The following is a 26,096-nucleotide window of genomic DNA, read 5'->3' as shown; positions in this document are numbered from 1 at the left end:
TATCACTCCTCTATTACAGGCCCCCCTCCCTCTATAACTGTCCTGTACCTATCACCCCTCTATTACAGGGACCTCTCACCCTATAACTGTCCTGTACCTATCACTCCTCTATTACAGGGCCCCCTCCCCCTATAACTGTCCTGTACCTATCACTCCTCTATTACAGGGACCCCTCCCCTTATAACTGTCCTGTACCTATCACTCCCCTATTTCTGGGACCCCTCCCCTATAACTGTCATGTACCTATCACCCCTCTATTACAGGGACCCCTCACCCTGTAACTGTCCTGTACCTATCACCCCTCTATTACAGGGCCCCCTCCCCCTATAACAGTCCTGTACCTATCACCCCTCTATTACAGGGCCCCCTCCCCTATAACTGTCCTGTACCTATCACTCCCCTATTTCTGGGACCCCTCACCCTGTAACTGTCCTGTACCTATCCCTCCTCTATTACAGGGCCCCCTCCCCCTATAACTGTCCTGTACCTATCTCTCCTCTATTACAGGGACCCCTCCCCTATAACTGCCCTGTACCTATCACCCCTCTATTACAGGGACCCCTCCCCCTATAACTGTCCTGTACCTATCACCCCTCTATTACAGGGACCCCTCCCCCTATAACTGTCCTGTACCTATCACCCCTCTATTACAGGGACCCCTCCCCCTATAACTATCCTGTACCTATCACTCCTCTATTACATGGACCCCTCCCCTTATAACTGTCCTTTACCTATCACCCCTCTATTACAGGGACCCCTCCCCCTATAACTATCCTGTACCTATCTCTCCTCTATTACAGGGACCTCTCACCCTATAACTGTCCTGTACCTATCACTCCCCTATTACAGGGACCCCTCCCCGTATAACTGTCCTGTACCCATCACCCCCCTATTACAGGGACCCCTCCCCCTATAACTGCCCTGTACCTATCACTCCTCTATTACAGGACCCCTCCCCTACAACTGTCCTGTACCTATCCCTCCTCTATTACAAGGACCCCTCCCCCTATTACTGTCCTGTACCTATCACTCCTCTATTACAGGCCCCCCTCCCCCTATAACTGTTCTGTACCTATCCCTCCCCTATTACAGGGCCCCCTCACCCTATATCTGTCCTGTACCTATCCCACCTCTATTACAGGGCCCCTCCCCCTACAACTGTCCTGTACCTATCACCCATCTATTACAGGGTCCCCTCCCCCTATAACTGTCCAGTACCTATCACCCCTCTATTACAGGGACCTCTCACCCTATAACTGTCCTGTACCTATCACTCCTCTATTACAGGGCCCCCTCCCCCTATAACTGTCCTGTACCTATCACTCCTCTATTACAGGGACCCCTCCCCTTATAACTGTCCTTTACCTATCACCCCTCTATTACAGGGACCCCTCCCCCTATAACTATCCTGTACCAATCACTCCCCTTTTACAGGGACCCCTCCCCCTATAACTGTCCTGTACCTATCACTCCCCTATTTCTGGGACCCCTCCCCCTATAACTGTCATGTACCTATCACCCCTCTATTACAGGGACCCCTCACCCTGTAACTGTCCTGTACCTATCACCCCTCTATTACAGGGCCCCCTCCCCCTATAACAGTCCTGTACCTATCACCCCTCTATTACAGGGCCCCCTCCCCCTATAACTGTCCTGTACCTATCACTCCCCTATTTCTGGGACCCCTCACCCTGTAACTGTCCTGTACCTATCCCTCTATTACAGGGCCCCCTCCCCCTATAACTGTCCTGTACCTATCTCTCCTCTATTACAGTGACCCCTCCCCCTATAACTGTCCTGTACCTATCTCTCCTCTATTACAGGGACCCCTCCCCCTATAACTGTCCTGTACCTATCTCTCCTCTATTACAGGGACCCCTCCCCCTATAACTGTCCTGTACCTATCCCTCCTCTATTACAGGGACCCCTCCCCCTATAACTGTCCTGTACCTATCACTCCCCTATTTCTGGGACCCCTCACCCTGTAACTGTCCTGTACCTATCACCCCTCTATTACAGGGACCCCCTCCCCCTATAAATGTCCTGTGCCTATCACCTCTCTATTACAGGGCTCCCTCCCCCTATAACTATCCTGTACCTATCACCTCTCTATTACAGGACTCCCTCCCCCTATAACTGTCCTGTACCTATCACCCCTCTATTACAGGGACCCCTCACCCTATAACTGTCCTGTACCTATCACCCCTCTATTACAGGGACCCCTCCCCTATAACTGTCCTGTACCTATCCCTCCTCTATTACAGGACCCCCTCCCCCTATAACTGTCCTGTACCTATCACCCCTCTATTACAGGGACCCCTCCCCTATAACTGTCCTGTACCTATCCCTCCTCTATTACAGGACCCCCTCCCCCTATAACTGTCCTGTACCTATCACCCCTCTATTTCAGGGACCCCTCCCCCTATAACTGTCCTGTACCTATCACCCCTGTATTACAGGGACCCTCCCCCTATAACTGTCCTGTACCTATCACCCCTCTATTACAGGCCCCCTCCCCCTATCCTGTACCTACACCCCCCTATTACAGGGCCCCCTCTCCCTATAACTGTCCTGTGCCTATCACCCCTCTATTACAGGGACCCCTCCCCCTATAACTGCCCTGTACCTATCCCTCTATTACAGGACCCCCTCCCCCTATAACTGTCCTGTACCTATCACCATTCTATTACAGGACCCCTCCCCCTATAACTGTCCTGTACCTAGCTCTCCTCTATTACAGGGACCCCTCCCCCTATAACTGTCCTGTACCTATCTCTCCTCTATTACAGGGACCCCTCCCCCTATAACTGTCCTGTACCTATCTCTCCTCTATTACAGGGACCCCTCCCCCTATAACTGTCCTGTACCTATCAGCCCTCTATTACAGGGCCCCCTCCCCCTATAACTGTCCTGTACCTATCACCCCTCTATTACAGTGACCCCTCCCCCTATAACTGTCCTGTACCTATCACCCCTCTATTACAGGGCCCCCTCCCCCTATAACTGTCCTGTACCTATCACCCCTCTATTACAGGGACCCCTCCCCCTATAACTGTCCTGTACCTATCACCCCTCTATTACAGGACACGCACACTATAACTGTCCTGTACGTATCACCCCTCTATTACAGGGCCCCCTCCCCCTATAACTATCCTGTACCTATCCCCCCTCTATTACAGGCCCCCTCCCCCTATAACTGTCCTGTACCTATCACCCCTCTATTACAGGACCCCTCCCCTATATCTGTCCTGTACCTATCACCCCTCTATTACAGGGACCCCTCCCCCTATAACTGTCCAGTACCTATCACCCCTCTATTACAGGGACCCCTCCCCCTATAACTGTCCTGTACCTATCACCCCTCTATTATAGGACCCCTCCCCTATATCTGTCCTGTACCTATCACCCCTCTATTACAGGGACCCCTCCCCCTATAACTGTTCTTCTCTTTCCTATTGTAGATCTTTTGGGGTTGATGCCTCTCACCCCCCCGAGCAGTCACAGCAGTGACAGTGACGGATCTCAGAGCCCGCGCTCTCTCCCACCCCCGAGTCCAGCCCGCCCTGTGCCTCGTTCGTCCCACGCCATCTCCTCGTCTCCGTTACTCACCGCCCCCCATGTAAGTATTGTGCGTGTGGGGAGGGCGCAGGCGGGTATTAGGCACTGCAAGATTAACCCGCACACATGGAGAAGCGCAGAGTTACAAGTCCCAGGAGCTGACACTCAGGCCCCTGGGATAGGAGAGAAGGGAAGAGCGAGGCTGTGATGTGTATCTGTCCCGTGTGTGGTGTTTAGAAGCTGCAGGGCACGTCTGGGCCGCTGATGCTGACAGAAGAGGAGAGGCGCACGCTGGTCGCTGAGGGGTACCCCATCCCCAACAAACTCCCTCTCACCAAAACCGAGGAGAAGGCTCTAAAGAGAGTTCGCAGGAAGATCAAGAACAAGGTGAGGAGTGGGGGGGGGGGGGGGCGGAGAGGGATGGATGGGGGAGAGAGAGGGGCGCGGAGAGGGATGGATGGGGGGGAGAGGGATGGAGCGGGGGAGAGGGATGGATGGGGGGAGAGGGGCGCGGAGAGGGATGGATGGGGGGAGAGGGGCGCGGAGAGGGATGGATGGGGGGAGAGGGGCGCGGAGAGGGATGGATGGGGGGAGAGGGGCGCGGAGAGGGATGGATGGGGGAGAGGGATGGATCAGGGGAGAGAGAGGGGCGCGGAGAGGGATGGATCGGGGGAGAGGGGCGCGGAGAGGGATGGATGGGGGGAGAGGGTCGGGGAGAGGGATGGAGCGGGGGAGAGGGGCGCGGAGAGGGATGGATCGGGGGAGAGGGGCGCGGAGAGGCATGGATGGGGGGAGAGGGTCGGGGAGAGGGATGGAGCGGGGGAGAGGGGCGCGGAGAGGGATGGATCGGTGGAGAGGGATGGATGGGGGGAGAGAGAGGGGTGAGGAGAAGGACGGATCAGGGAAGAGAGAGGGGTGAGGAGAGGGATGGATCGGGGGAGAGGGATGGATGGGGGGGGAGAGGGATGGATCAGGGAAGAGAGAGGGGCGCGGAGAGGGATGGATCGGGGGAGAGGGGCGCGGAGATGGATGGGGGGAGAGGGATGGAACAGGGGATAGAGAGGGGCGCGGAGAGGGATGGATGGGGGGGGAGGGGGGCGGAGAGGGATGGACCGGGGGAGAGGGGCGCGGAGAGGGGGGGAGAGGGGCGGGGGAGAGGGGCGAGGAGAGGGGGGGAGAGGGGCGGGGGGAGAGGGGCGCGGAGAGGGATGGATGGGGGGAGAGGGATGGATGGGGGGAGAGGGATGGATGGGGGGAGAGGGACGGATCGGGGAAGAGAGAGGGGTGAGGAGAGGGACGGATCGGGGGAGAGGGACGGATCGGGGGAGCTGGACGGATCGGGGGAGCTGGACGGATCGGGGGAGAGGGACGGATCGGGGGAGAGGGACGGATCGGGGGAGAGAGAGGGGTGAGGAGAGGGACGGATCGGGGGAGAGGGACGGATCGGGGGAGAGGGACGGATCGGGGGAGAGGGACGGATCGGGGGAGAGGGACGGATCGGGGGAGAGGGACGGATCGGGGGAGAGGGACGGATCGGGGGAGAGGGACGGATCGGGGGAGAGAGAGGGGTGAGAAGAGGGACGGATCGGGGGAGAGGGACGGATCGGGGGAGAGGGATGGATCGGGGGAGAGAGAGGGGTGAGAACAGGGACGGATCGGGGGAGAGGAGAGGGACGGATCAGGGGAGAGAGATGGGTGAGGGAAGGGATGGATCGGGGAAGTGAGAGGGGAGAGGAGAGGGACGGATCAGGGGAGTGAGAGCGGTGAGAAGAGGGACTGTTTGGGGGAGTGAGAGAGGGCCGAGGAGAGGTAACCAGGAGGGAGGAGCAGCATAATGAGGGAGTGAGGGGAAAAGTGGGCGATACTGATGGAGAGGTTGGGGGGAAGTGAGGGTAGAGTGATGGAGAGGGTGTAGAGGGGGACGGAGGGATGGAGCGGGATGCAGAGGGAAGGACAGAGGGGAGGGATGAAGAGGAGACGGAGGAGAGTAGCGGTTGAGAGAGGGGACAAGAGAGAGGTATAGAGGAAGAAGTGGAAGAGAGAGAGACACAGACACAAGTGGGTGGATAAGGCTTTGGGTGGAGGTTTTCTGAAGGGTGGATAAGGCATTGGGTGGAGGTTTTATGAAGGGTGGATAAGGCATTTGGTGGAGGTGTTATGAAGGGTGGATAAGGCATTTAGTGGAGGTTTTATGAAGGATGGATAAAGCTTTGGGTGGAGGTTTTATGAAGGGTGGATAAGGCTTTGGGTGGAGGTTTTATGAAGGGTGGATAAGGCTTTGGATAGAGGTTTTATGAAGGGTGGATAAGGCTTTGGGTGGAGGTTTTATGAAGGGTGAATAAGGCATTGGGTGGAGGTTTTATGAAGGGTGGATAAGGCATTGGGTGGAGGTTTTATGAAGGATGGATAAAGCTTTGGATGGAGGTTTTATGAAGGGTGGATAAAGCTTTGGGTGGAGGTTTTATGAAGGGTGGCTAAAGCTTTGGGTGGAGGTTTTATGAAGGGTGGATAAAGCTTTGGGTGGAGGTTTTATGAAGGGTGGATAAGGCTTTGGGTGGAGGTTTTATGAAGGATGGATAAAGCTTTGGATGGAGGTTTTATGAAGGGTGGATAAAGCTTTGGGTGGAGGTTTTATGAAGGGTGGCTAAAGCTTTGGGTGGAGGTTTTATGAAGGGTGGATAAAGCTTTGGGTGGAGGTTTTATGAAGGGTGGCTAAAGCTTTGGATGGAGGTTTTATGAAGGGTGGATAAAGCTTTTGGTGGAGGTTTTATGAAGGGTGGCTAAAGCTTTGGGTGGAGGTTTTATGAAGGGTGGATAAAGCTTTGGGTGGAGGTTTTATGAAGGGTGGATAAGGCTTTGGGTGGAGGTTTTTCGTGCTCTTGTGGGGGGAATATTTTCTGGGTTCATCTCCCGTTTGCTTCCTCCGCAGATCTCAGCTCAGGAGAGTCGCAGGAAAAAAAAGGAATATGTTGAGTGTTTGGAGAAAAAGTAAGTAATACATGTGTGTGTGTGTGTGTGTGTGTGTGTGTGTGTGTGTGTGTCACTTGTCCCTGTTCGCGTATGTTAGTGCGTCCCTGTGACATTATGTCACTTTGTCCCTCTGCTCCCCCCTATCACTGTCCCTCTGTCCCTGTCCTTGTGTCACTCTCCCCTCTGTTCCCCCTGTCCCTGTGTCACTCTCCCCTCTGTCCCTGTCCTTGTGTCACTCTCCCCTCTGTTCCCCCTGTCCCTGCGTCACTCTCCCCTCTGTTCCCCCCTGTCCCTGTGTCACTCTCCCCTCTGTTCCCCCCTGTCCCTGTGTCACTCTCCCCTCTGTTCCCCCCTGTCCCTGTGTCACTCTCCCCTCTGTTCCCCCCTGTCCCTGTGTCACTCTCCCCTCTGTTCCCCCCTGTCCCTGTGTCACTCTCCCCTCTGTTCCCACCTGTCCCTGTGTCACTCTCCCCTCTGTTCCTCCTGTCCCTGTGTCACTCTCCCCTCTGTTCCCCCCTGTCCCTGTGTCACTCTCCCCTCTGTCCCCTGTCCCTGTGTCACTCTCCCCTCTGTTCCCCCCCTGTCCCTGTGTCACTCTCCCCTCTGTCCCCCTGTCCCTGTGTCACTCTTCCCTCTGTCCCCTGTCCCTGTGTCACTCTCCCCTCTGTTCCCCCTGTCCCTGTGTCACTCTCCCCTCTGTCCCTGTCCCTGTGTCACTCTCCCCTCTGTTGTCCCTGTCCCTGCGTCACTCTCCCCTCTGTTCCCCCTGTCCCTGTGTCACTCTCCCCTCTGTTCCCCCCTGCCCCTGTGTCACTCTCCCCTCTGTTCCCCCCTGTCCCTGTGTCACTCTCCCCTCTGTTCCCCCCTGCCCCTGTGTCACTCTCCCCTCTGTTCCCCCCTGTCCCTGTGTCACTCTCCCCTCTGTTCCCCCCTGTCCCTGTGTCACTCTCCCCTCTGTTCCCCCCTGTCCCTGTGTCACTCTCCCCTCTGTTCCCCCCTGCCCCTGTGTCACTCTGCCCTCTGTTCCCCCCCGGTCCCTGTGTCACTCTCCCCTCTGTTCCCCCCTGTCCCTGTGTCACTCTTCCCTCTGTCCCCTGTCCCTGTGTCACTCTTCCCTCTGTCCCCTGTCCCTGTGTCACTCTCCCCTCTCTTCCCCCTGTCCCTGTGTCACTCTCCCCTCTGTTCCCCCTGTCCCTGTGTCACTCTCCCCTCTGTTCCCCCCTGTCCCTGTGTCACTCTCCCCTCTGTTCCCCCTGTCCCTGTGTCACTCTGCCCTCTGTTCCCCCCCGGTCCCTGTGTCACTCTCCCCTCTGTTCCCCCCTGTCCCTGTGTCACTCTTCCCTCTGTCCCCTGCCCCTGTGTCACTCTCTCCTCTGTTCCCCCCTGTCCCTGTGTCACTCTTCCCTCTGTCCCCTGCCCCCGTGTCACTCTCCCCTCTGCCCCCCCCCCTGCCCCTGTGTCACTCTCCCCTCTGCTCCCCCCCTGTCCCTGTGTCACTCTCCCCTCTGCTCCCCCCCTGTCCCTGTGTCACTTTCCCCTCTGCCCCCAGGGTAGAATCCTTCACGTCGCAGAATAGTGAGCTGTGGAAAAAAGTGGAGACCCTGGAGAATGCCAACCGGTGAGATCTGTGTGCCAGAGTCCCCCCAAAACCCCATCCCCCCATCCCCTCATCCCCCCCATCCCCCCATTCCTCCTGTGACACTAACATCACCTGTGACGCATTTAATGTTTTGGGAACACTGTAGAAATCACAGACGTGAGCCTGCAGAAGGGACCTTAGTAGTGCAGGAAGCTTGCACTCTCTTTCATGGCTAGTTAACCATTGAAGGTATCACCCCCAGCGCTCTCTGCTCTGCCTGCCCTTCAGGATAACGTGGTTCCCTCCTCTTTCCGGGCCACCGGTCCTGGCTCTGACTATTATTACTGCAGGCCCCCGTGCACCTGAAAGAGTTAAAACAGGGGTTGCCATCTCCAGTTCTCAAGAGCCACCAACAGGATTGGTTTCCAGCATATCCCTCGAAAACTGAGCCACTGATTGAGCCACCTGTGCTGAAGCAGGGATACCTTGACACTTGAAAGCAGAGAAATAAGAAATTCAGCGCTGGTGCTGCAGATGTTGTTTGCTGGAAGCACTGATCCCCTTGCAGCATGTGTGTGTGGAGCGTCTCCCCAACTGACCCCTAAAGCAAGGTAACCCCCAGAACGGGGGACACCTTGAGATGAAGAGAAGAAAATGCACACAGTGCGCACCAGGGATTAAAATAAAGTCAAAATATTTATTAAAACAACAAGTGACTGAGGGCATCCAGCCCCACCTCAGTGCTCATGCGCGCCAGATCCGGGTGAATGTAACAAAAAATACCCACACACAGAGAATGAGATGTATCTACTTAGACTGGATCTAAACACAACATTACAAACATTAAATGAATGAATAAAAAGACGTGATTGTTCAAAATAACGGATACACGGACCCAGATAGAAGCTAAAAATGAAGCTGAACAGCTGCCTGAGTCTGAAAGGGGGAGACGGAGACTTACACTGAGGTCCCGAGCGGGTCCCGCTGGTGAGCGTACAAGGGTTCGGAACACGCCACCGCAGAGATGTCACCACCGCACGAGTTCCCTGCAAGCGCCGTCTCAGCCTAACAGCATACGCGCAGAGTGACCTGTCGTGACCTCTACGCGTTTCGCACTACGTGCTTCGTCAGGAGGACCTGGTGGCGTGGGCCGGGCCCCTGTACGCTCACCAGCGGGACCCGCTCGGGACCTCAGTGTAAGTCTCCGTCTCCCCCTTTCAGACTCAGGCAGCTGTTCAGCTTCATTTTTAGCTTCTATCTGGGTCCGTGTATCCGTTATTTTGAACAATCACGTCTTTTTATTCATTCATTTAATGTTTGTAATGTTGTGTTTAGATCCAGTCTAAGTAGATACATCTCATTCTCTGTGTGGGTATTTTTTGTTACATTCACCCGGATCTAGTGCGTATGTGCACTGAGGTGGGGTCGGATCCCCTCAGTTATCTTTTTGTTTTAATAAATATTTTGACTTTATTTTAATCCCTGGTGCGCACTGTGTGCATTTTCTTCTCTTCATATCTTGACACTTGACCTGTTGGTTGCTCTTGAGGTCTGGTGATGGCCACCCCTGCATTAAAACCAGTCCATTCAGTTGGTGGTATTGCCAGTTAGGTTGTCCTCAGAGTACTTGGGTGGGGTGGGGACACAGAAGTCCCCTGTACATGACTTCTAAACAGAGTGGTAGCGCCATCTGCTGCTGGTATATTAAGCTGCATGCACTGGCCCCCCAACTCACCCTCCTTTTTATTTATTTATAAAATATTTTACCAGGAAGTAATACCAGGAAGTAATACCAGGAAGTAATGCATTGAGAGTCCCTCTCGTTCTCACGTATGTCCTGGGCACAGAGTTAAGATGACAAATAATACATGGTTACAAATACATAGTTACATAACTGAACAGGGTATACATTATATACAAGACATTGCATGCACAGTAAGAGATAATATATATTATAGGCGTATGTAACAGTTACAGACCAGGTTAAAATGTGAGACAGCCTTAGTTTTGAAAGAACTTAAACTGGTGGTGGATGTGAGAGTCTCCGGTAGACTGTTCCAGTTTTGGGGTGCACAGTAAGAGAAGGAGGAGCGGCCGGATACTTTGTTGAACCTTGGGACCATGAACAGTCTTTTGGAGTCAGATCTCAGATGATAAGTGCTGCGTGTGGTAGGGGTGAGGAGCTTGTTCAAATAGATGGGTAGCTTGCCCAGAAAGTATTTGAAGGAAAGACAGGAAAGGTGAACTTTGAGCATTTCGCAGTGATGTATGTTATAGTTGCATTGGAGAACAAAATGGCATATTGAATTGTAGAGGGTTTCAAGTTTGCTAAGGTGGGTTTGGGTTTGAGGAGCCGAGCCGCATACTATGTCCCCATAGTGGATAATTGGCAGTAGAATCTGCTGTGCGATACGCTTTCTGACCAGGAGACTTAGGGAGGATTTGTTCCTGTAGAGTACCCCTAGTTTGGCATAGGTCTTGGTTGTCAGGGTATCAATGTGTATCCCAAATGTTAAATGGGAGTCAAACCATATGCCCAGGTATTTAAAACTAGTAACAGAAGTTAGGGTGGTGTTAGCGTTGGTTCTGATCTGGAGCTCAGTCATTCGAAGCTTTGAACATTTAGCATTGGTCCCAAAATACCATTGTTACAGTCTTGTCAGTGTTTAAAAACAGATTGTTTTGGGAAATCCAATTTTCAAGTATCAAAAAGTCAGACTGAAGTATGTGTTGAAGGTCAGAGAGGCTATGGCTGTGTGCATATAGGATTGTGTCATCTGCATACATGTGTATTGAGGCTTCCTGACAAGCTGTGGGAAGATCCTTGATGAACACTGAGAAGAGTAGGGGCCCCAGAACAGAGCCATGCGGGACACCACAGGTGATATCCAGGGGGTTAGAGTTAGAGTCTGAGATGGACACATGTTGGGATCTTCCTGATAGGTAGGACTGAAACCAGTTTAAAGCATGCTTCCCTATTCCAGAGCTCTGGAGTTTGTTAAGCAGGATAGCATGATCAACAGTATCAAAAGCCTTTGCAAAATCTAGGAATACTGCTCCAGTGAGTTGTCCCCGTTCCATTCCACACTGGATTTCATTGCAAACTTTTAGCAGGGTAGTTACCATGGAGTGTTTGCGGTGAAAGCCAGATTGGAATTGGCTAGGGAAATTTGTCTTAGTATAGTAATCGCTTAGTTGGGATTGAACACATTTTTCCATGACTTTGGATAGTATTGGGAGAAGAGAGATTGGCCTGTAGTTTGAGACAGTGTTTTTGTCCCCACTTTTGAAGACTGGGACAATTCTGAAAATTGTGGACAGTGTTGGGAGAGGTTGGTGCTCTAGGAGTACTCTCAGGATGAGATTCATTTTTGTGGTTTGGGTTGCGTTTCGCTAATAGGTTAGTAGCACACCCCACAAAGTAATCATTGAATACATTTTCAATGTCAGTGGGGTTTGTCAGAGTAATATCCCCCTTAGTGATATTACTTGGTTGTTGATGGTTAGAAGGCTGGAATATATTGTTGATAACCTTCCAGAAGTTTGGTTTGATGTATTCTGGAGGAGATTGTCAGAGTAATATTGTGCTTTTGCGTGTCTTGTTTGCCTTGTGAACATGTTCCGCAGGCATCTGTAGTGATTGAGATCCTTGGTAGTGCCAGTTATTTTGTGGCTTTTCCACAAGGCATCCCTGAACTGGTAGAGTGCTATAAGGTCAGGTGTAACCCATGGAAGGTGGGCACCCCGTACCCTTATTCTGCTTAGTGGAGTATGGGTATCACAGAGTTTTAAGAACTCGGATTGGAAATAGTCGAGCGCAGAATCGGGGTCGGGAATTAAATCGATTCTGTGCCAAGGGCAGTTGGTAAGGTCATCCAGAAACTGTTGTGGGCTAAAGTTTCTAAACGTTCTAGTAAGGAGAACTTTAGGGCTTGATTGGGGTGATCTGCTTTTCCTTACACAGTACACTATTGCATGGTCACTGAAAATATCAGGAAGGATGCCAGAGGATTGGATTCTGCTGGGAACTTGAGGATAGAATCCAGTCTAGCAAGGAATGGTTGTGCGATTTCAGGTTTGTCCGTGTGGTTGGGAAATGAGTTGTGTTGGGTTAAGTGACTTGAGTTGTATCTGGATTTTGTGGTTTTTAGGGTCAAGCCAATTGTAGTTGAAATCCCCAAGAACTAGCAGCTCACTCTTCTCATTCTGAGAGGAAATGGAGTCAAGAAATTGGGTGATATCAGTCAGAGATTGTAGAGGGGCTTTAGGGGGGCGGTAGATCCCAGCAATCAGGACGGGCTTAGAAAAGGGGAGGCAGATTTTACCAACTAGGATTTCAAAAGAGGGTGGGCTTGGGGGGCAATTTAACAGTGTAAATTGTAAGGTGTCTGCAATATAAAATAACACACCTCCTCCTCTCTTTAACCTATCTCTCCTAAAAATGGAGTATTCCTGAATGGCGATATTTGCATCAAGGGTTTTAGGGGATAGCCATGTTTCTGTAAGAATGATGGGTTTGGGTTTATGCGTAAGGCACCATGCCCGTAGTTCATCCAGTTTGGGCAGCAGGCTCCGGATATTTATATGGGCGATAGATAGACCTTTTTTGAATTTGAAGGGGATATTCTCAGGGGTATGGGCAGAGTTGAAAAGGGAGGGCCTGGGTTAAGTTCAATATCAAAGCATAGATTAGTGGGACCGCATCACCATGTATAACAAGAGAATTGTGTAAAGTGAGAGGTGCTCTGGAGGATATGGTTATAGTATTAACAGTTTTGATCAAAGGCGATCAGAAAGGTTCCCCCTCTATTGAGCACTCAATCCTGGAAAGTCTAAAGTGGACTGAAAATCGCCCTGTAGTCATTACTACAAAAAACTGGTAAGTTGCCCAGTATCACCGCGGAAATCAAAAATAATAAAATTTTATTAATTCTACATAGAAAATGTTAAAAACACATATACATTGTTAAAATCCCCGTGCTGTGTGGCTAATGAGTAAGTAGTCCTAATATAGAGCAATAGTAATTGTATGCCTCTATATTCTCATGTGACATCCAATAATCATCTACTAATGTAGTATGGCTACGTGTATATAGGTATTGATAATATATACAACGCCTATCAAATTAGGCTAGTGTGATGTTGTGGCGTTTGATCTGAAAATATGCTATTGCATAAGTGGTTATTCACATAAACCTAAGTGGCAGAGTACATATCAGAATAACAGGTCAAGATCTCTCATGTTATACCTCTATCAGTCGAGGTATAGATCACTGTGTAAAGATGACAATATAGCACATAAATAATAATAATCTGTAATATATCATATCCCTTTGTTGTATGATTATCAGGTCTTTGCTACAGCAGTTACAGAAGCTGCAGACTCTAGTGACAGGAAAGATACAGAGACCCTACAAACTTGCATCCACCCAGACAGGAACTTGTCTTATGGTACGTCTTTATAACACCTTCTCCCCCAATGACAGACTGAGGGATCCCCTCTCCTGTGTGTGTGACACTGACAGACTGAGGGACCCACTCGTGTGTGTGTGTGTGTGTGTGTGTGTGTGTGTGACACTGACAGACTGAGGGATCCTCTCTCCTGTGTGTGTGACACTGACAGACTGAGGGATCCCCTCTCCTGTGTGTGTGACCCTGACAGACTGAGGGACCCTCTCCTGTGTGTGTGACACTGACAGACTGAGGGACCCTCTCCTGTGTGTGTGTGACACTGACAGACTGAGGGACCCTCTCCTGTGTGTGTGACACTGACAGACTGAGGGACCCTCTCCTGTGTGTGTGACACTGACAGACTGAGGGACCCCCTCTCCTGTGTGTGTGACACTGACAGACTGAGGGACCCTCTCCTGTGTGTGTGACACTGACAGACTGAGGGACCCCCTCTCCTGTGTGTGTGACACTGACAGACTGAGGGACCCTCTCCTGTGTGTGTGACACTGACAGACTGAGGGAGCCTCTCCTGTGTGTGTGACACTGACAGACTGAGGGACCCTCTCCTGTGTGTGTGACACTGACAGACTGAGGGACCCTCTCCTGTGTGTGTGTGTGTGACACTGACAGACTGAGGGACCCTCTCCTGTGTGTGTGACACTGACAGACTGAGGGACCCTCTCCTGTGTGTGTGTGACACTGACAGACTGAGGGAGCCTCTTCTGTGTGTGGGACACTGACAGACTGAGGGACCCTCTCCTGTGTGTGTGTGACACTGACAGACAGAGACCCTCTCCTGTGTGTGTGTGTGTGTGTGTGTGTGTGTGTGTGTGTGTGTGTGTGTGTGTGTGTGTGTGTGTGTGTGTGTGTGTGTGTGTGTGTGTGTGTGTGTGTGTGTGTGTGTGTGTGTGACACTGACAGACTGAGGGACCCTCTCCTGTGTGTGTGACACTGACAGACTGAGGGAACCTCTCCTGTGTGTGCGACACTGACAGACTGAGGGATCCCCTCTCCTGTGTGTGACACTGACAGACTGAGGGACCCTCTCTCCTGTGTGTGTGACACTGACAGACTGAGGGACCCCCTCTCCTGTGTGTGTGACACTGACAGACTGAGGGAGCCCCTCTCCTGTGTGTGACACTGACAGACTGAAGGACCCTCTCCTGTGTGTGTGACACTGACAGACTGAGGGACCTCTCTCCTGTGTGTGACACTGACAGACTGAGGGACCCTCTCCTGTGTGTGACACTGACAGACTGAGGGATCCTCTCCTGTGTGTGACACTGACAGACTGAGGGAGCCCCTCTCCTGTGTGTGTGACACTGACAGACTGAGGGAACCTCTTCTGTGTGTGACACTGACAGACTGAGGGAGCCTCTTCTGTGTGTGGGACACTGACAGACTGAGGGACCCTCTCCTGTGTGTGTGTGACACTGACAGAGACCCTCTCGTGTGTGTGTGTGTGTGTGACACTGACAGACTGAGGGACCCTCTCCTGTGTGTGTGACACTGACAGACTGAGGGAACCTCTCCTGTGTGTGCGACACTGACAGACTGAGGGATCCCCTCTCCTGTGTGTGAGACACTGACAGACTGAGGGATCCCCTCTCCTGTGTGTGTGACACTGACAGACTGAGGGACCCCCTCTCCTGTGTGTGACACTGACAGACTGAGGGACCCTCTCTCCTGTGTGTGTGACACTGACAGACTGAGGGACCCCCTCTCCTGTATGTGTGACACTGACAGACTGAGGGAGCCCCTCTCCTGTGTGTGACACTGACAGACTGAGGGACCCCCTCTCAGTGTGTGACACTGAAAGACTGAGGGAGCCCCTCTCCTGTGTGTGACAATGACAGACTGAAGGACCCTCTCCTGTGTGTGTGACACTGACAGACTGAGGGACCTCTCTCCTGTGTGTGACACTGACAGACTGAGGGACCCTCTCCTGTGTGTGACACTGACAGACTGAGGGATCCTCTCCTGTGTGTGACACTGACAGACTGAGGGATCCTCTCCTGTGTGTGACACTGACAGACTGAGGGATCCTCTCCTGTGTGTGACACTGACAGACTGAGGGATCCTCTCCTGTGTGTGACACTGACAGACTGAGGGAGCCTCTCCTGTGTGTGTGCGTGTGACACTGACAGACTGAGGGAGCCCCTCTCCTGTGTGTGTGACACTGACAGACTGAGGGCCCCCCTCCTGTGTGTGAGACACTGACAGACTGAGGGACCCTCTCCCGGTGTGTGTGTGACACTGACAGACTGAGGGACCCTCTCCCGGTGTGTGTGTGACACTGACAGACTGAGGGACCCTCTCCCGGTGTGTGTGTGACACTGACAGACTGAGGGACCCTCTCCCGGTGTGTGTGTGACACTGACAGACTGAGGGACCCTCTCCTGCGTGTGTGACATGTCACAGAGACCCTCAGTGTGACATGTCTCCCCTCTCTGTAGGTTGTGGTTCTTTGCTTTGTTCTTGCATTTGGATCCATGATGCCATCCTTTCCCGAATTCTCCTCGGGGGCTCAGACAGTGAAATCGGCGCCCATGTTGGCGCCTGACCTGTACAGTCCCAGTCAGAGTAAGACACACATCTCTTTCCTGTCTTCTCCTCCCCATGTACCTCCACCCCTCTGTATCTGTTACTAGCACACAGTGACACAGACTGCAGGGACGTATTAACCATAGCGTCTGTCCCTCCCACCACAGGGTGACACTAACCGGGGGGTCCTATAAACCCATATGTCTGTCCTCGCTCTGCAGTGTGACAATGTATCATAGAGAAAACGGGTCTCACGCTCATCTATTGTCAAGACTGAATTGACCTATCACCATCCAGTATTGTAGCCCCAGGGTGACCGTGTGTGTGACTATTGTACATTTTGCAGTCCGCTCTCGCAACCTCCTGTCCTATGAAGAAGGGCCCGGGACTCCTGCAGATGGCCCCAGCTCGGTTTTGGGGGTGCAGAGTAGAGGGGGCTGGAACGCCGGGACAGCAGCTCTTAACCAGCACCTCGAGAACACAGGCCACGAGAGGGGCAAGTACCGGGGAGACACGGAACTGGAGAACCGGACAGACGGAGGCTTCACACGGCCGGAGGAGGGGTGAGCAGTGACACGGAGACAGGGACACATTGTCACCTCAGAGTTACAAACCCTTTTATTGGGTATCTCTTGGCATCAATGTATCAAGGTATTTTGCATCTTGTGCATCAGCATCAACTGTAACAAACACGATGGGCAAACGTCTCACAGATCCCGAGCCACAGCAATTCCACTCAGAACTGGTGGGTTTTTATTTGCTCAGCAAAGTGGGAGGAAAACCAGTGACTCAGACAGAAGAGACGATACCTGCGATTACAAGACCAACCAAACTCAATATCATCCCATTATATTCTATGCATTGTGTAAAGCCTCCATAACTCAGCCCGCTGACTCGCTAACTCAGCCCGCTGACTCGCTAACTCAGCCCGCTGACTCGCTAACTCAGCCCGCTGACTCGCTAACTCAGCCCGCTGACTCGCTAACTCAGCCCGCTGACTCGCTAACTCAGCCTGCTGACTCAGCCCGCTGACTCGCTAACTCAGCCCGCTGACTCGCTGACTCAACCCGCTGACTCGCTAACTCAGCCCGCTGACTCGCTAACTCAGCCCGCTGACTCGCTAACTCAGCCCGCTGACTCGCTAACTCAGCCCGCTGACTCAGCCCGCTGACTCAGCCCGCTGACTCGCTAACTCAGCCTGCTGACTCCCCAAATCACCCTGCTGACTCCCCAAATCACCCTGCTGACGCACACGGGGCAAAATAGGTGTAAATCATTATGCTACATTGACATGGTCAGGATTGCTCATAGTGGGGGGGCTACATTCCTGCCCATATCTCTGCCTGATCCTGAATCATTTCCCCGTTGGCTATCACTGGGGCTCACCAAATACGATTAACAATCGCCCCATAATATATCAGAGTTTTCGTTAAAGGAGCATTATTACATTTTGAAAAAAGGATTTCGATACATTTCTCAAAAAAAAATTATGGGTTCAATTTTGCCCAAAATGGGTCTGACCTTCCTGTCTAAAAGCTGAGTGACCGTTTACCCTCCTCTGTATTTCTCTTCTTTGCAGGGACAGAAGTTCGGAGATTTTGTAGGGTCCGGGGCAGAGGGAGGGGGAGCTGCAGGGAAAGGCGCTAGGAATGTCTGGATTCAGAGACTTGAGGATATGTGGGACACCCCAAATTCCAGCACAGACCCAGGCTCCCCTTTTGTTTTGCAAAGCCGCAGCATGGCCCTGAAGTGGGAGTGTGCACAGCAGCCACCTTGGCTCCCGTCTGCAAGTAAGAGGGCAGAGGCTGCGTCAGCAGGACTCCCTGCCCATGTTGTGCCCATTCTGGCTAGAAGAGCAGTGAGTGTGGTGGGGGAGACTGATGCTGCTTCTTCCTGAGCAACTCTGGATCGATGTAGAGACTCAACAGAGTGTGGGGAGCATTCCTTCCCATAATCCTCCTGTGATGACATCACCTATTGCTCCAAAAGAGGCCCACATGGCTTATAAACCCCACTGCCAGATGGGGTGGTAGATTTTGAGAGCCTAACCACATAGGATTATGAAGTCAGTCACTTTGCTGCCAGGGAAGGACTCAGAACTGTCTAAAGAAGAGACCCACCCTGCTCACCCTATTTTTTTGTCAACCTGGCCCCCTCTCTCGCCCGTTCTGGGTCCCTTTGCAGACCACACCTGGATCTCTGGAGAAGATTTGGTAGTTAGTGCGAGCTTTGTACGCATGGGAGGCCCTCGTTCTCTCTCCTCACACATGTTTATACGCTTCTAATTCTGATCTCTGCGCCAGCTTCAATCAAGCAAAATTATATAAAAAAAAACTAGCATCAGCTGCATGTCTCCTGCCTGTGTGTGTCACTCTGAATAAAAGGGGGGGGGGGAGAGGGGAGGGAGAGAGAGAGAGAGAAGAGTGGTGGGAGAGAGAGAGAGAAGGGGAAATATAGGGAGAAATTGAAGATGAAAAGAGCAAATATTTATTTATTTATAACATGCGTTACCAGGCAGTAATACAGTGAGAGTTCCCTCTCGTTTTCACGTATGTCCTGGGCACGGAGTTATAATGACAGATACATAGTTACATTAAGTGAGAAAGGTTATACATTATATACAAGACATTGCATGCACAGTTACATACGTCTATAATATATTATCTGTAACAGACCAGGTTAAAATGTGAGACAGCTTTAGTTATGAAAAAGAACTTAGACTGGTGGTGGATGTGAGAGTCTCCGGGAGACTGTTCCAGTTGTGGGGGGCACGGTAAGAGAAGGAGGAGCGGCCGGATACTTTGCTGAACCTTGGGACCATAAGCAGTCTTTTGGAGTCAGATCTCAGGTGATAAGTGCTGCGGGTGGTAGGGGTGAGGCAGAAACTTAGGGAACGAGAAGAGTTAAAGCACGGAGAAAAATGGCAAGGAATAAACTCTGAAATGAGAGAATAAAAGGTAGCGAGAAGAGGAAGGGGATTGAAGAAGGGGACCTGTCTTCTGGCTGTTCTGGCTCATTAATACCCTTGCTCACCCCAGAAGGAGTTAAAGAGCCGACTGCAGATGTTTCTCGCCATGGAAAAGTCACAGAGCAGAAAGCTGTAATTCCTGCCCTCCCTTCCTGCTGCTGACAGACCAGATTCACCTAATCAGATCACGCAACGCGTCAGTAACCTGCAGGAGTGAGCAAGCCTTCTCCAGCGCCCTTACACCGCCGAGCCCCTCCAGCGCCCTTACACCGCCGAGCCCCTCCAGCGCCCTTACACCGCCGAGCCCCTCCAGCGCTCTTACACCGCTGAGCCCCTCCAGCGCTTACACCATGAGCCCCTCCAGCGCTCTTACACCGCCGAGCCCCTCCAGCGCTCTTACACCACCGAGCCCCTTCAGCGCCCTTACACCGCCGAGCCCCTCCAGCGCCCTTACACCGCCGAGCCCCTCCAGCGCTCTTACACCGCCGAGCCCCTCCCCCAGCACTCTTACACCGCCGAGCCCCTCCAGCGCTCTTACACCACCGAGCCCCTCCAGCGCCCTTACACCGCCGAGCCCCTCCAGCGCCCTTACACCGCCGTGCCCCTCCAGCGCTCTTACACCGCCGAGCCCCTCCAGCGCCCTTACACCGCCGAGCCCCTCCAGCGCCCTTACACCGCCGAGCCCCTCCAGCGCTCTTACACCGCCGAGCCCCTCCCCCAGCACTCTTACACCGCCGAGCCCCTCCAGCGCTCTTACACCGCCGAGCCCCTCCAGCGCTTACACCACCGAGCCCCTCCAGCGCTCTTACACCGCCGAGCCCCTCCAGCGCTCTTACACCGCCGAGCCCCTCCAGCGCTCTTACACCGCCGAGCACCTCCAGCACCCTTACACCGCCGAGCCCCTCCCCCAGCGCTCTTACACCGCCGAGCCCCTCCAGCGCTCTTACACCGCCGAGCCCCTCCAGCGCTATTACACCACCGAGCCCCTCCAGCGCTCTTACACCGCCGAGCCCCTCCCCCAGCGCTCTTACACCGCCGAGCCCCTCCAGCGCCCTTACACCACCGAGCCCCTCCAGCGCTCTTACACCGCCGAGCCCCTCCAGCGCTCTTACACTGCCGAGCCCCTCCAGCGCTTACACATCCGAGCCCCTCCAGCGCTCTTACACCACCGAGCCCCTCCAGCGCTCTTACACCACCGAGCCCCTCCAGCGCTCTTACACCGCCGAGCCCCTCCAGCGCTCTTACACCGCCGAGCCCCTCCAGCGCTCTTACACCGCCGAGCCCCTCCAGCGCTCTTACACCGCCGAGCCCCTCCAGCGCTATTACACCGCCGAGCCCCTCCAGCGCTATTACACCGCCGAGCCCCTCCAGCGCTCTTACACCGCCGAGCCCCTCCAGCGCTATTACACCACCGAGCCCCTCCAGCGCTATTACACCGCCGAGCCCCTCCAGCGCTATTACACCGCCGAGCCCCTCCAGCGCTATTACACCGCCGAGCCCCTCCAGCGCTATTACACCGCCGAGCCCCTCCAGCGCTATTACACCGCCGAGCCCCTCCAGCGCTATTACACCGCCGAGCCCCTCCAGCGCCATTACACCACCGAGCCCCTCCAGCGCTATTACACCGCCGAGCCCCTCCAGCGCTATTACACCGCCGAGCCCCTCCAGCGCTATTACACCACCGAGCCCCTCCAGCGCTATTACACCGCCGAGCCCCTCCAGCGCTCTTACACCACCGAGCCCCTCCAGCGCTATTACACCACCGAGCCCCTCCAGCGCTCTTACACCGCCGAGCCCCTCCAGCGCTCTTACACCACCGAGCCCCTCCAGCGCTCTTACACCGTCGAGCCCCTCCAGCACCCTTACACCACCGAGCCCCTCCAGCGCCCTTACACCACCGAGCCCCTCCAGCGCCCTTACACCACCGAGCCCCTCCAGCACTCTTACACCGCCGAGCCCCTCCAGCGCTCTTACAACGCCGAGCCCCTCCAGTGCTCTTACACCGCCGAGCCCCTCCAGCGCCCTTACACCGCCGAGCCCCTCCAGCGCTCTTACATCACCGAGCCCCTCCAGCGCTCTTACACCGCCGAGCCCCTCCAGCGCCCTTACACCGCCGAGCCCCTCCAGCGCTCTTACACCACCGAGCCCCTCCAGCGCTCTTACACCACCGAGCCCCTCCAGCGCTCTTACACCACCGAGCCCCTCCAGCGCTCTTACATCGCCGAGTCCCTCCAGCGCCCTTACATCGCTGAGCCCCTCCAGCGCTCTTACACCACCGAGCCCCTCCAGCGCTCTTACACCACCGAGCCCCTCCAGCGCTCTTACACCACCGAGCCCCTCCAGCGCTTACACCATGAGCCCCTCCAGCGCTTACACCACCGAGCCCCTCCAGCGCTCTTACACCACCGAGCCCCTCCAGCGCTCTTACACCACCGAGCCCCTCCAGCGCTCTTACACAGCCAAGCCCCTCCAGCGCTCTTACACCGCCGAGCCCCTCCAGCGCCCTTACACCGCCGAGCCCCTCCAGCGCTTACACCATGAGCCTCGCTAGCGCTCTTACACCACCGAGCCCCTCCAGCGCCCTTACACCGCCGAGCCCCTCCAGCGCTCTTACAACGCCGAGCCCCTCCAGCGCTCTTACACCGGCCGAGCCCCTCCAGCGCCCTTACACCGCCGAGCCCCTCCAGCGCCCTTACACCGCCGAGCCCCTCCAGCGCTCTTACACCGCCGAGCCCCTCCAGCGCCCTTACACCGCCGAGCCCCTCCAGCGCCCTTACACCGCCGAGCCCCTCCAGCGCTCTTACACCGCCGAGCCCCTCCAGCGCCCTTACACCGTCGAGCCCCTCCAGCGCCCTTACACCGCCGAGCCCCTCCAGCGCCCTTACACCGCCGAGCCCCTCCAGCGCCCTTACACCGCCGAGCCCCTCCCCCAGCGCTCTTACACCGCCGAGCCCCTCCAGCGCCCTTACACTGCCGAGCCCCTCCCCCAGCGCTCTTACACCGCCGAGCCCCTCCAGCGCTCTTACACTGCCGAGCCCCTCCAGCGCCCTTACACCGCCGACCCCCTCCAGCGCTCTTACACCGCCGAGCCCCTCCAGCGCTCTTACACCGCTGAGCCCCTCCAGCGCTCTTACACCGCCGAGCCCCTCCAGCGCTCTTACACCGCCGAGCCCCTCCAGCGCTCTTACACCGCCGAGCCCCTCCAGCGCTCTTACACCGCCGAGCACCTCCAGCGCTTACACCGCCGAGCCCCTCCAGCGCTCTTACATCGCCGAGCCCCTCCAGCGCTCTTACACCGCCGAGCCCCTCCAGCGCTTACACCACCGAGCCCCTCCAGCGCTTACACCACCGAGCCCCTCCAGCGCTTACACCACTGAGCCCCTCCAGCGCTTACACCACCGAGCCCCTCCAGCGCTCTTACACCACCGAGCCCCTCCAGCGCTTACACCACCGAGCCCCTCCAGCGCTCTTACACCACCGAGCCCCTCCAGCGCTTACACCACCGAGCCCCTCCAGCGCTTACACCACCGAGCCCCTCCAGCGCTTACACCACCGAGCCCCTCCAGCACTCTTACACCATCGAGCCCCTCCAGCGCTTACACCACCGAGCCCCTCCAGCGCTCTTACATCACCGAGCCCCTCCAGCGCTTACACCACCGAGCCCCTCCAGCGCTCTTACACCACCGAGCCCCTCCAGCGCTTACACCACCGAGCCCCTCCAGCGCTTACACCACCGAGCCCCTCCAGCGCTTACACCACCGAGCCCCTCCAGCGCTCTTACACCACCGAGCCCCTCCAGCGCTCTTACACCACCGAGCCCCTCCAGGGCTTACACCACCGAGCCCCTCCAGCGCTCTTACACCGCCGAGCCCCTCCAGCGCTCTTACACCGCCGAGCCCCTCCAGCGCTTTCACCACCGAGCCCCTCCAGCGCTCTTACACCACCGAGCCCCTCCAGCGCCCTTACACCACCGAGCCCCTCCAGCGCTCTTACACCACCGAGCCCCTCCAGCGCTCTTACACCGCCGAGCCCCTCCAGCGCTTACACCACCGAGCCCCTCCAGCGCTCTTACACCGCCGAGCCCCTCCAGCGCTCTTACACCATCGAGCCCCTCCAGCGCTTACACCACCGAGCCCCTCCAGCGCTTACACCACCGAGCCCCTCCAGCACTCTTACACCATCGAGCCCCTCCAGCGCTTACACCACCGAGCCCCTCCAGCGCTCTTACATCACCGAGCCCCTCCAGCGCTTACACCGCCGAGCCCCTCCAGCACTCTTACACCATCGAGCCCCTCCAGCGCTTACACCACCGAGCCCCTCCAGCGCTTACACCACCGAGCCCCTCCAGCACTCTTACACCATCGAGCCCCTCCAGCGCTTACACCACCGAGCCCCTCCAGCGCTCTTACATCACCGAGCCCCTCCAGCGCTTACACCACCGAGCCCCTCCAGCGCTCTTACACCACCGAGCCCCTCCAGCGCTTACACCACCGAGCCCCTCCAGCGCTCTTACACCGCCGAGCCCCTCCAGCACTCTTACACCATCGAGCCCCTCCAGCGCTTACACCACCGAGCCCCTCCAGCGCTTACACCACCGAGCCCCTCCAGCGCTCTTACATCACCGAGCCCCTCCAGCGCGTACACCGCCGAGCCCCTCCCCCAGCGCCCTTTCACCGCCGAGCCCCTCCAGCGCTCTTACAGTGAAGCACCTCCAGCGCCCTTACACCACCGAGCCCCTCCAGCGCTCTTACACCACCGAGCCCCTCCAGCGCTCTTACACCACCGAGCCCCTCCAGCGCTCTTACACCGCCGAGCCCCTCCAGCGCTCTTACACCGTCGAGCCCCTCCAGCGCTCTTACACCGCCGAGCCCCTCCAGCGCTCTTACACCGCCGAGCCCCTCCAGCGCTATTACACCGCCGAGCCCCTCCAGCGCTCTTACACCACCGAGCCCCTCCAGCGCTCTTACACCACCGAGCCCCTCCAGCGCTCTTACACCACCGAGCCCCTCCAGCGCTCTTACACCACCGAGCCCCTCCAGCGCTCTTACACCACCGAGCCCCTCCAGCGCCCTTACACCGCCGAGCCCCTCCAGCGCCCTTACACCGCCGAGCCCCTCCAGCGCCCTTACACCGCGGAGCCCCTCCAGCGCTCTTACACCGCCGAGCCCCTCCAGCGCTCTTACACCCCCGAGCCCCTCCAGCGCTCTTACACCACCGAGCCCCTCCAGCGCTCTTACACCACCGAGCCCCTCCAGCGCCCTTACACCGCCGAGCCCCTCCAGCGCCCTTACACCGCCGAGCCCCTCCAGCGCCCTTACACCGCGGAGCCCCTCCAGCGCTCTTACACCGCCGAGCCCCTCCAGCGCTCTTACACCGCCGAGCCCCTCCAGCGCTTACACCACCGAGCCCCTCCAGCGCTCTTACACCACCGAGCCCCTCCAGCGCTCTTACACCGCTGAGCCCCTCCAGGGCTCTTACACCACCGAGCCCCTCCAGCGCCCTTACACCACCGAGCCCCTCCAGCGCTTACACCACCGAGCCCCTCCAGCGCTTACACCACCGAGCCCCTCCAGCGCTTACACCACCGAGCCCCTCCAGCGCTTACACCACCGAGCCCCTCCAGCGCTTACACCATGAGCCCCTCCAGCACTCTTACACCATCGAGCCCCTCCAGCGCTATTACACCGCCGAGCCCCTCCAGCGCTTACACCACCGAGCCCCTCCAGCGCTCTTACATCACCGAGCCCCTCCAGCGCTTACACCACCGAGCCCCTCCAGCGCTCTTACACCACCGAGCCCCTCCAGCGCTTACACCACCAAGCCCCTCCAGCGCTTACACCACCGAGCCCCTCCAGCGATTACACCACCGAGCCCCTCCAGCGCTCTTACACCACCGAGCCCCTCCAGCGCTTACACCACCGAGCCCCTCCAGCGCTTACACCACCGAGCCCCTCCAGCGCTTACACCACTGAGCCCCTCCAGCGCTTACACCACCGAGCCCCTCCAGCGCTTACACCACGAGCCCCTCCAGCGCTCTTACATCACCGAGCCCCTCCAGCGCGTACACCGCCGAGCCCCTCCCCCAGCGCCCTTTCACCGCCGAGCCCCTCCAAGGCTCTTACACCACTGAGCCCCTCCAGCGCTCTTACAGTGAAGCCCCTCCAGCGCCCTTACACCACCGAGGCCCTCCAGCGCTCTTACACCACCGAGCCCCTCCAGCGCTCTTACAGTGAAGCCCCTCCAGCGCTCTTACACCGCCGAGGCCCTCCAGCGCTCTTACACCACCGAGCCCCTCCAGCGCTCTTACACCGCCGAGCCCCTCCAGCGCTCTTACACCGCCAAGCCCCTCCAGCGCTCTTACACCGCCAAGCCCCTCCAGCGCTCTTACACCGCCGAGCCCCTCCAGCGCTCTTACACCGCCGAGCCCCTCCCCCAGCACTCTTACACCGCCTAGCCCCTCCAGCGCTCTTACACCGCCGAGCCACTCCAGCGCTCTTACACTGCCGAGCCCCTCCAGCGCTCTTACACCGCCGAGCCCCTCCAGCGCTTACACCACCGAGCCCCTCCAGCGCTCTTACACCACCGAGCCCCTCCAGCGCTTACACCACCGAGCCCCTCCAGCGCTTACACCACCGAGCCCCTCCAGGGCTTACACCACCGAGCCCCTCCAGCGCTCTTACACCGCCGAGCCCCTCCAGTGCCCATACACCGCCGAGCCCCTCCAGCACTCTTACACCGCCGAGCCCCTCCAGCACTCTTACACCACCGAGCCCCTCCAGCGCTTACACCACCGAGCCCCTCCAGCGCTTACACCACCGAGCCCCAGCGCTCCTACATCACCGAGCCCCTCCAGCGCGTACACCGCCGAGCCCCTCCCCCAGCGCCCTTTCACCGCCGAGCCCCTCCAGGGCTCTTACACCACTGAGCCCCTCCAGCGCTCTTACAGTGAAGCCCCTCCAGCGCCCTTACACCACCGAGCCCCTCCAGCGCTCTTACACCACCGAGCCCCTCCAGCGCTCTACACCA

At 56.3% G+C, this 26,096-nt stretch overlaps 1 protein-coding gene across 3 annotated transcripts in view; it reads left to right on the top strand.

Annotated features, from left to right (window-relative positions):
* Positions 1–18,451, top strand: part of CREB3L1 (cAMP responsive element binding protein 3 like 1) — an 83,947-nt gene extending 65,496 nt beyond the window's left edge. For 2 of the 3 annotated variants that reach the window (XM_075567516.1, XM_075567514.1), the window contains 8 exons: positions 3,462–3,619; positions 3,796–3,945; positions 6,488–6,546; positions 8,078–8,146; positions 13,459–13,558; positions 16,015–16,141; positions 16,449–16,665; positions 17,682–18,451. In XM_075567516.1, coding sequence (XP_075423631.1) covers positions 3,462–3,619; positions 3,796–3,945; positions 6,488–6,546; positions 8,078–8,146; positions 13,459–13,558; positions 16,015–16,141; positions 16,449–16,665; positions 17,682–17,706 — 905 coding nt within the window. In that variant the 3' untranslated portion in view covers positions 17,707–18,451. The remainder of the gene's footprint in view (positions 1–3,461; positions 3,620–3,795; positions 3,946–6,487; positions 6,547–8,077; positions 8,147–13,458; positions 13,559–16,014; positions 16,142–16,448; positions 16,666–17,681) is intronic. The other variant, XM_075567515.1, reaches the window with a different exon arrangement.
* The last annotated feature ends 7,645 nt before the right edge of the window (positions 18,452–26,096 follow it).

The sequence above is a fragment of the Ascaphus truei genome, chromosome 12 (genome assembly GCF_040206685.1).
Source record: "Ascaphus truei isolate aAscTru1 chromosome 12, aAscTru1.hap1, whole genome shotgun sequence".
In the NCBI taxonomy this organism is placed as follows: Eukaryota; Metazoa; Chordata; class Amphibia; order Anura; family Ascaphidae; genus Ascaphus; species Ascaphus truei.
This window is presented reverse-complemented; position numbering and strand designations above follow the sequence as displayed.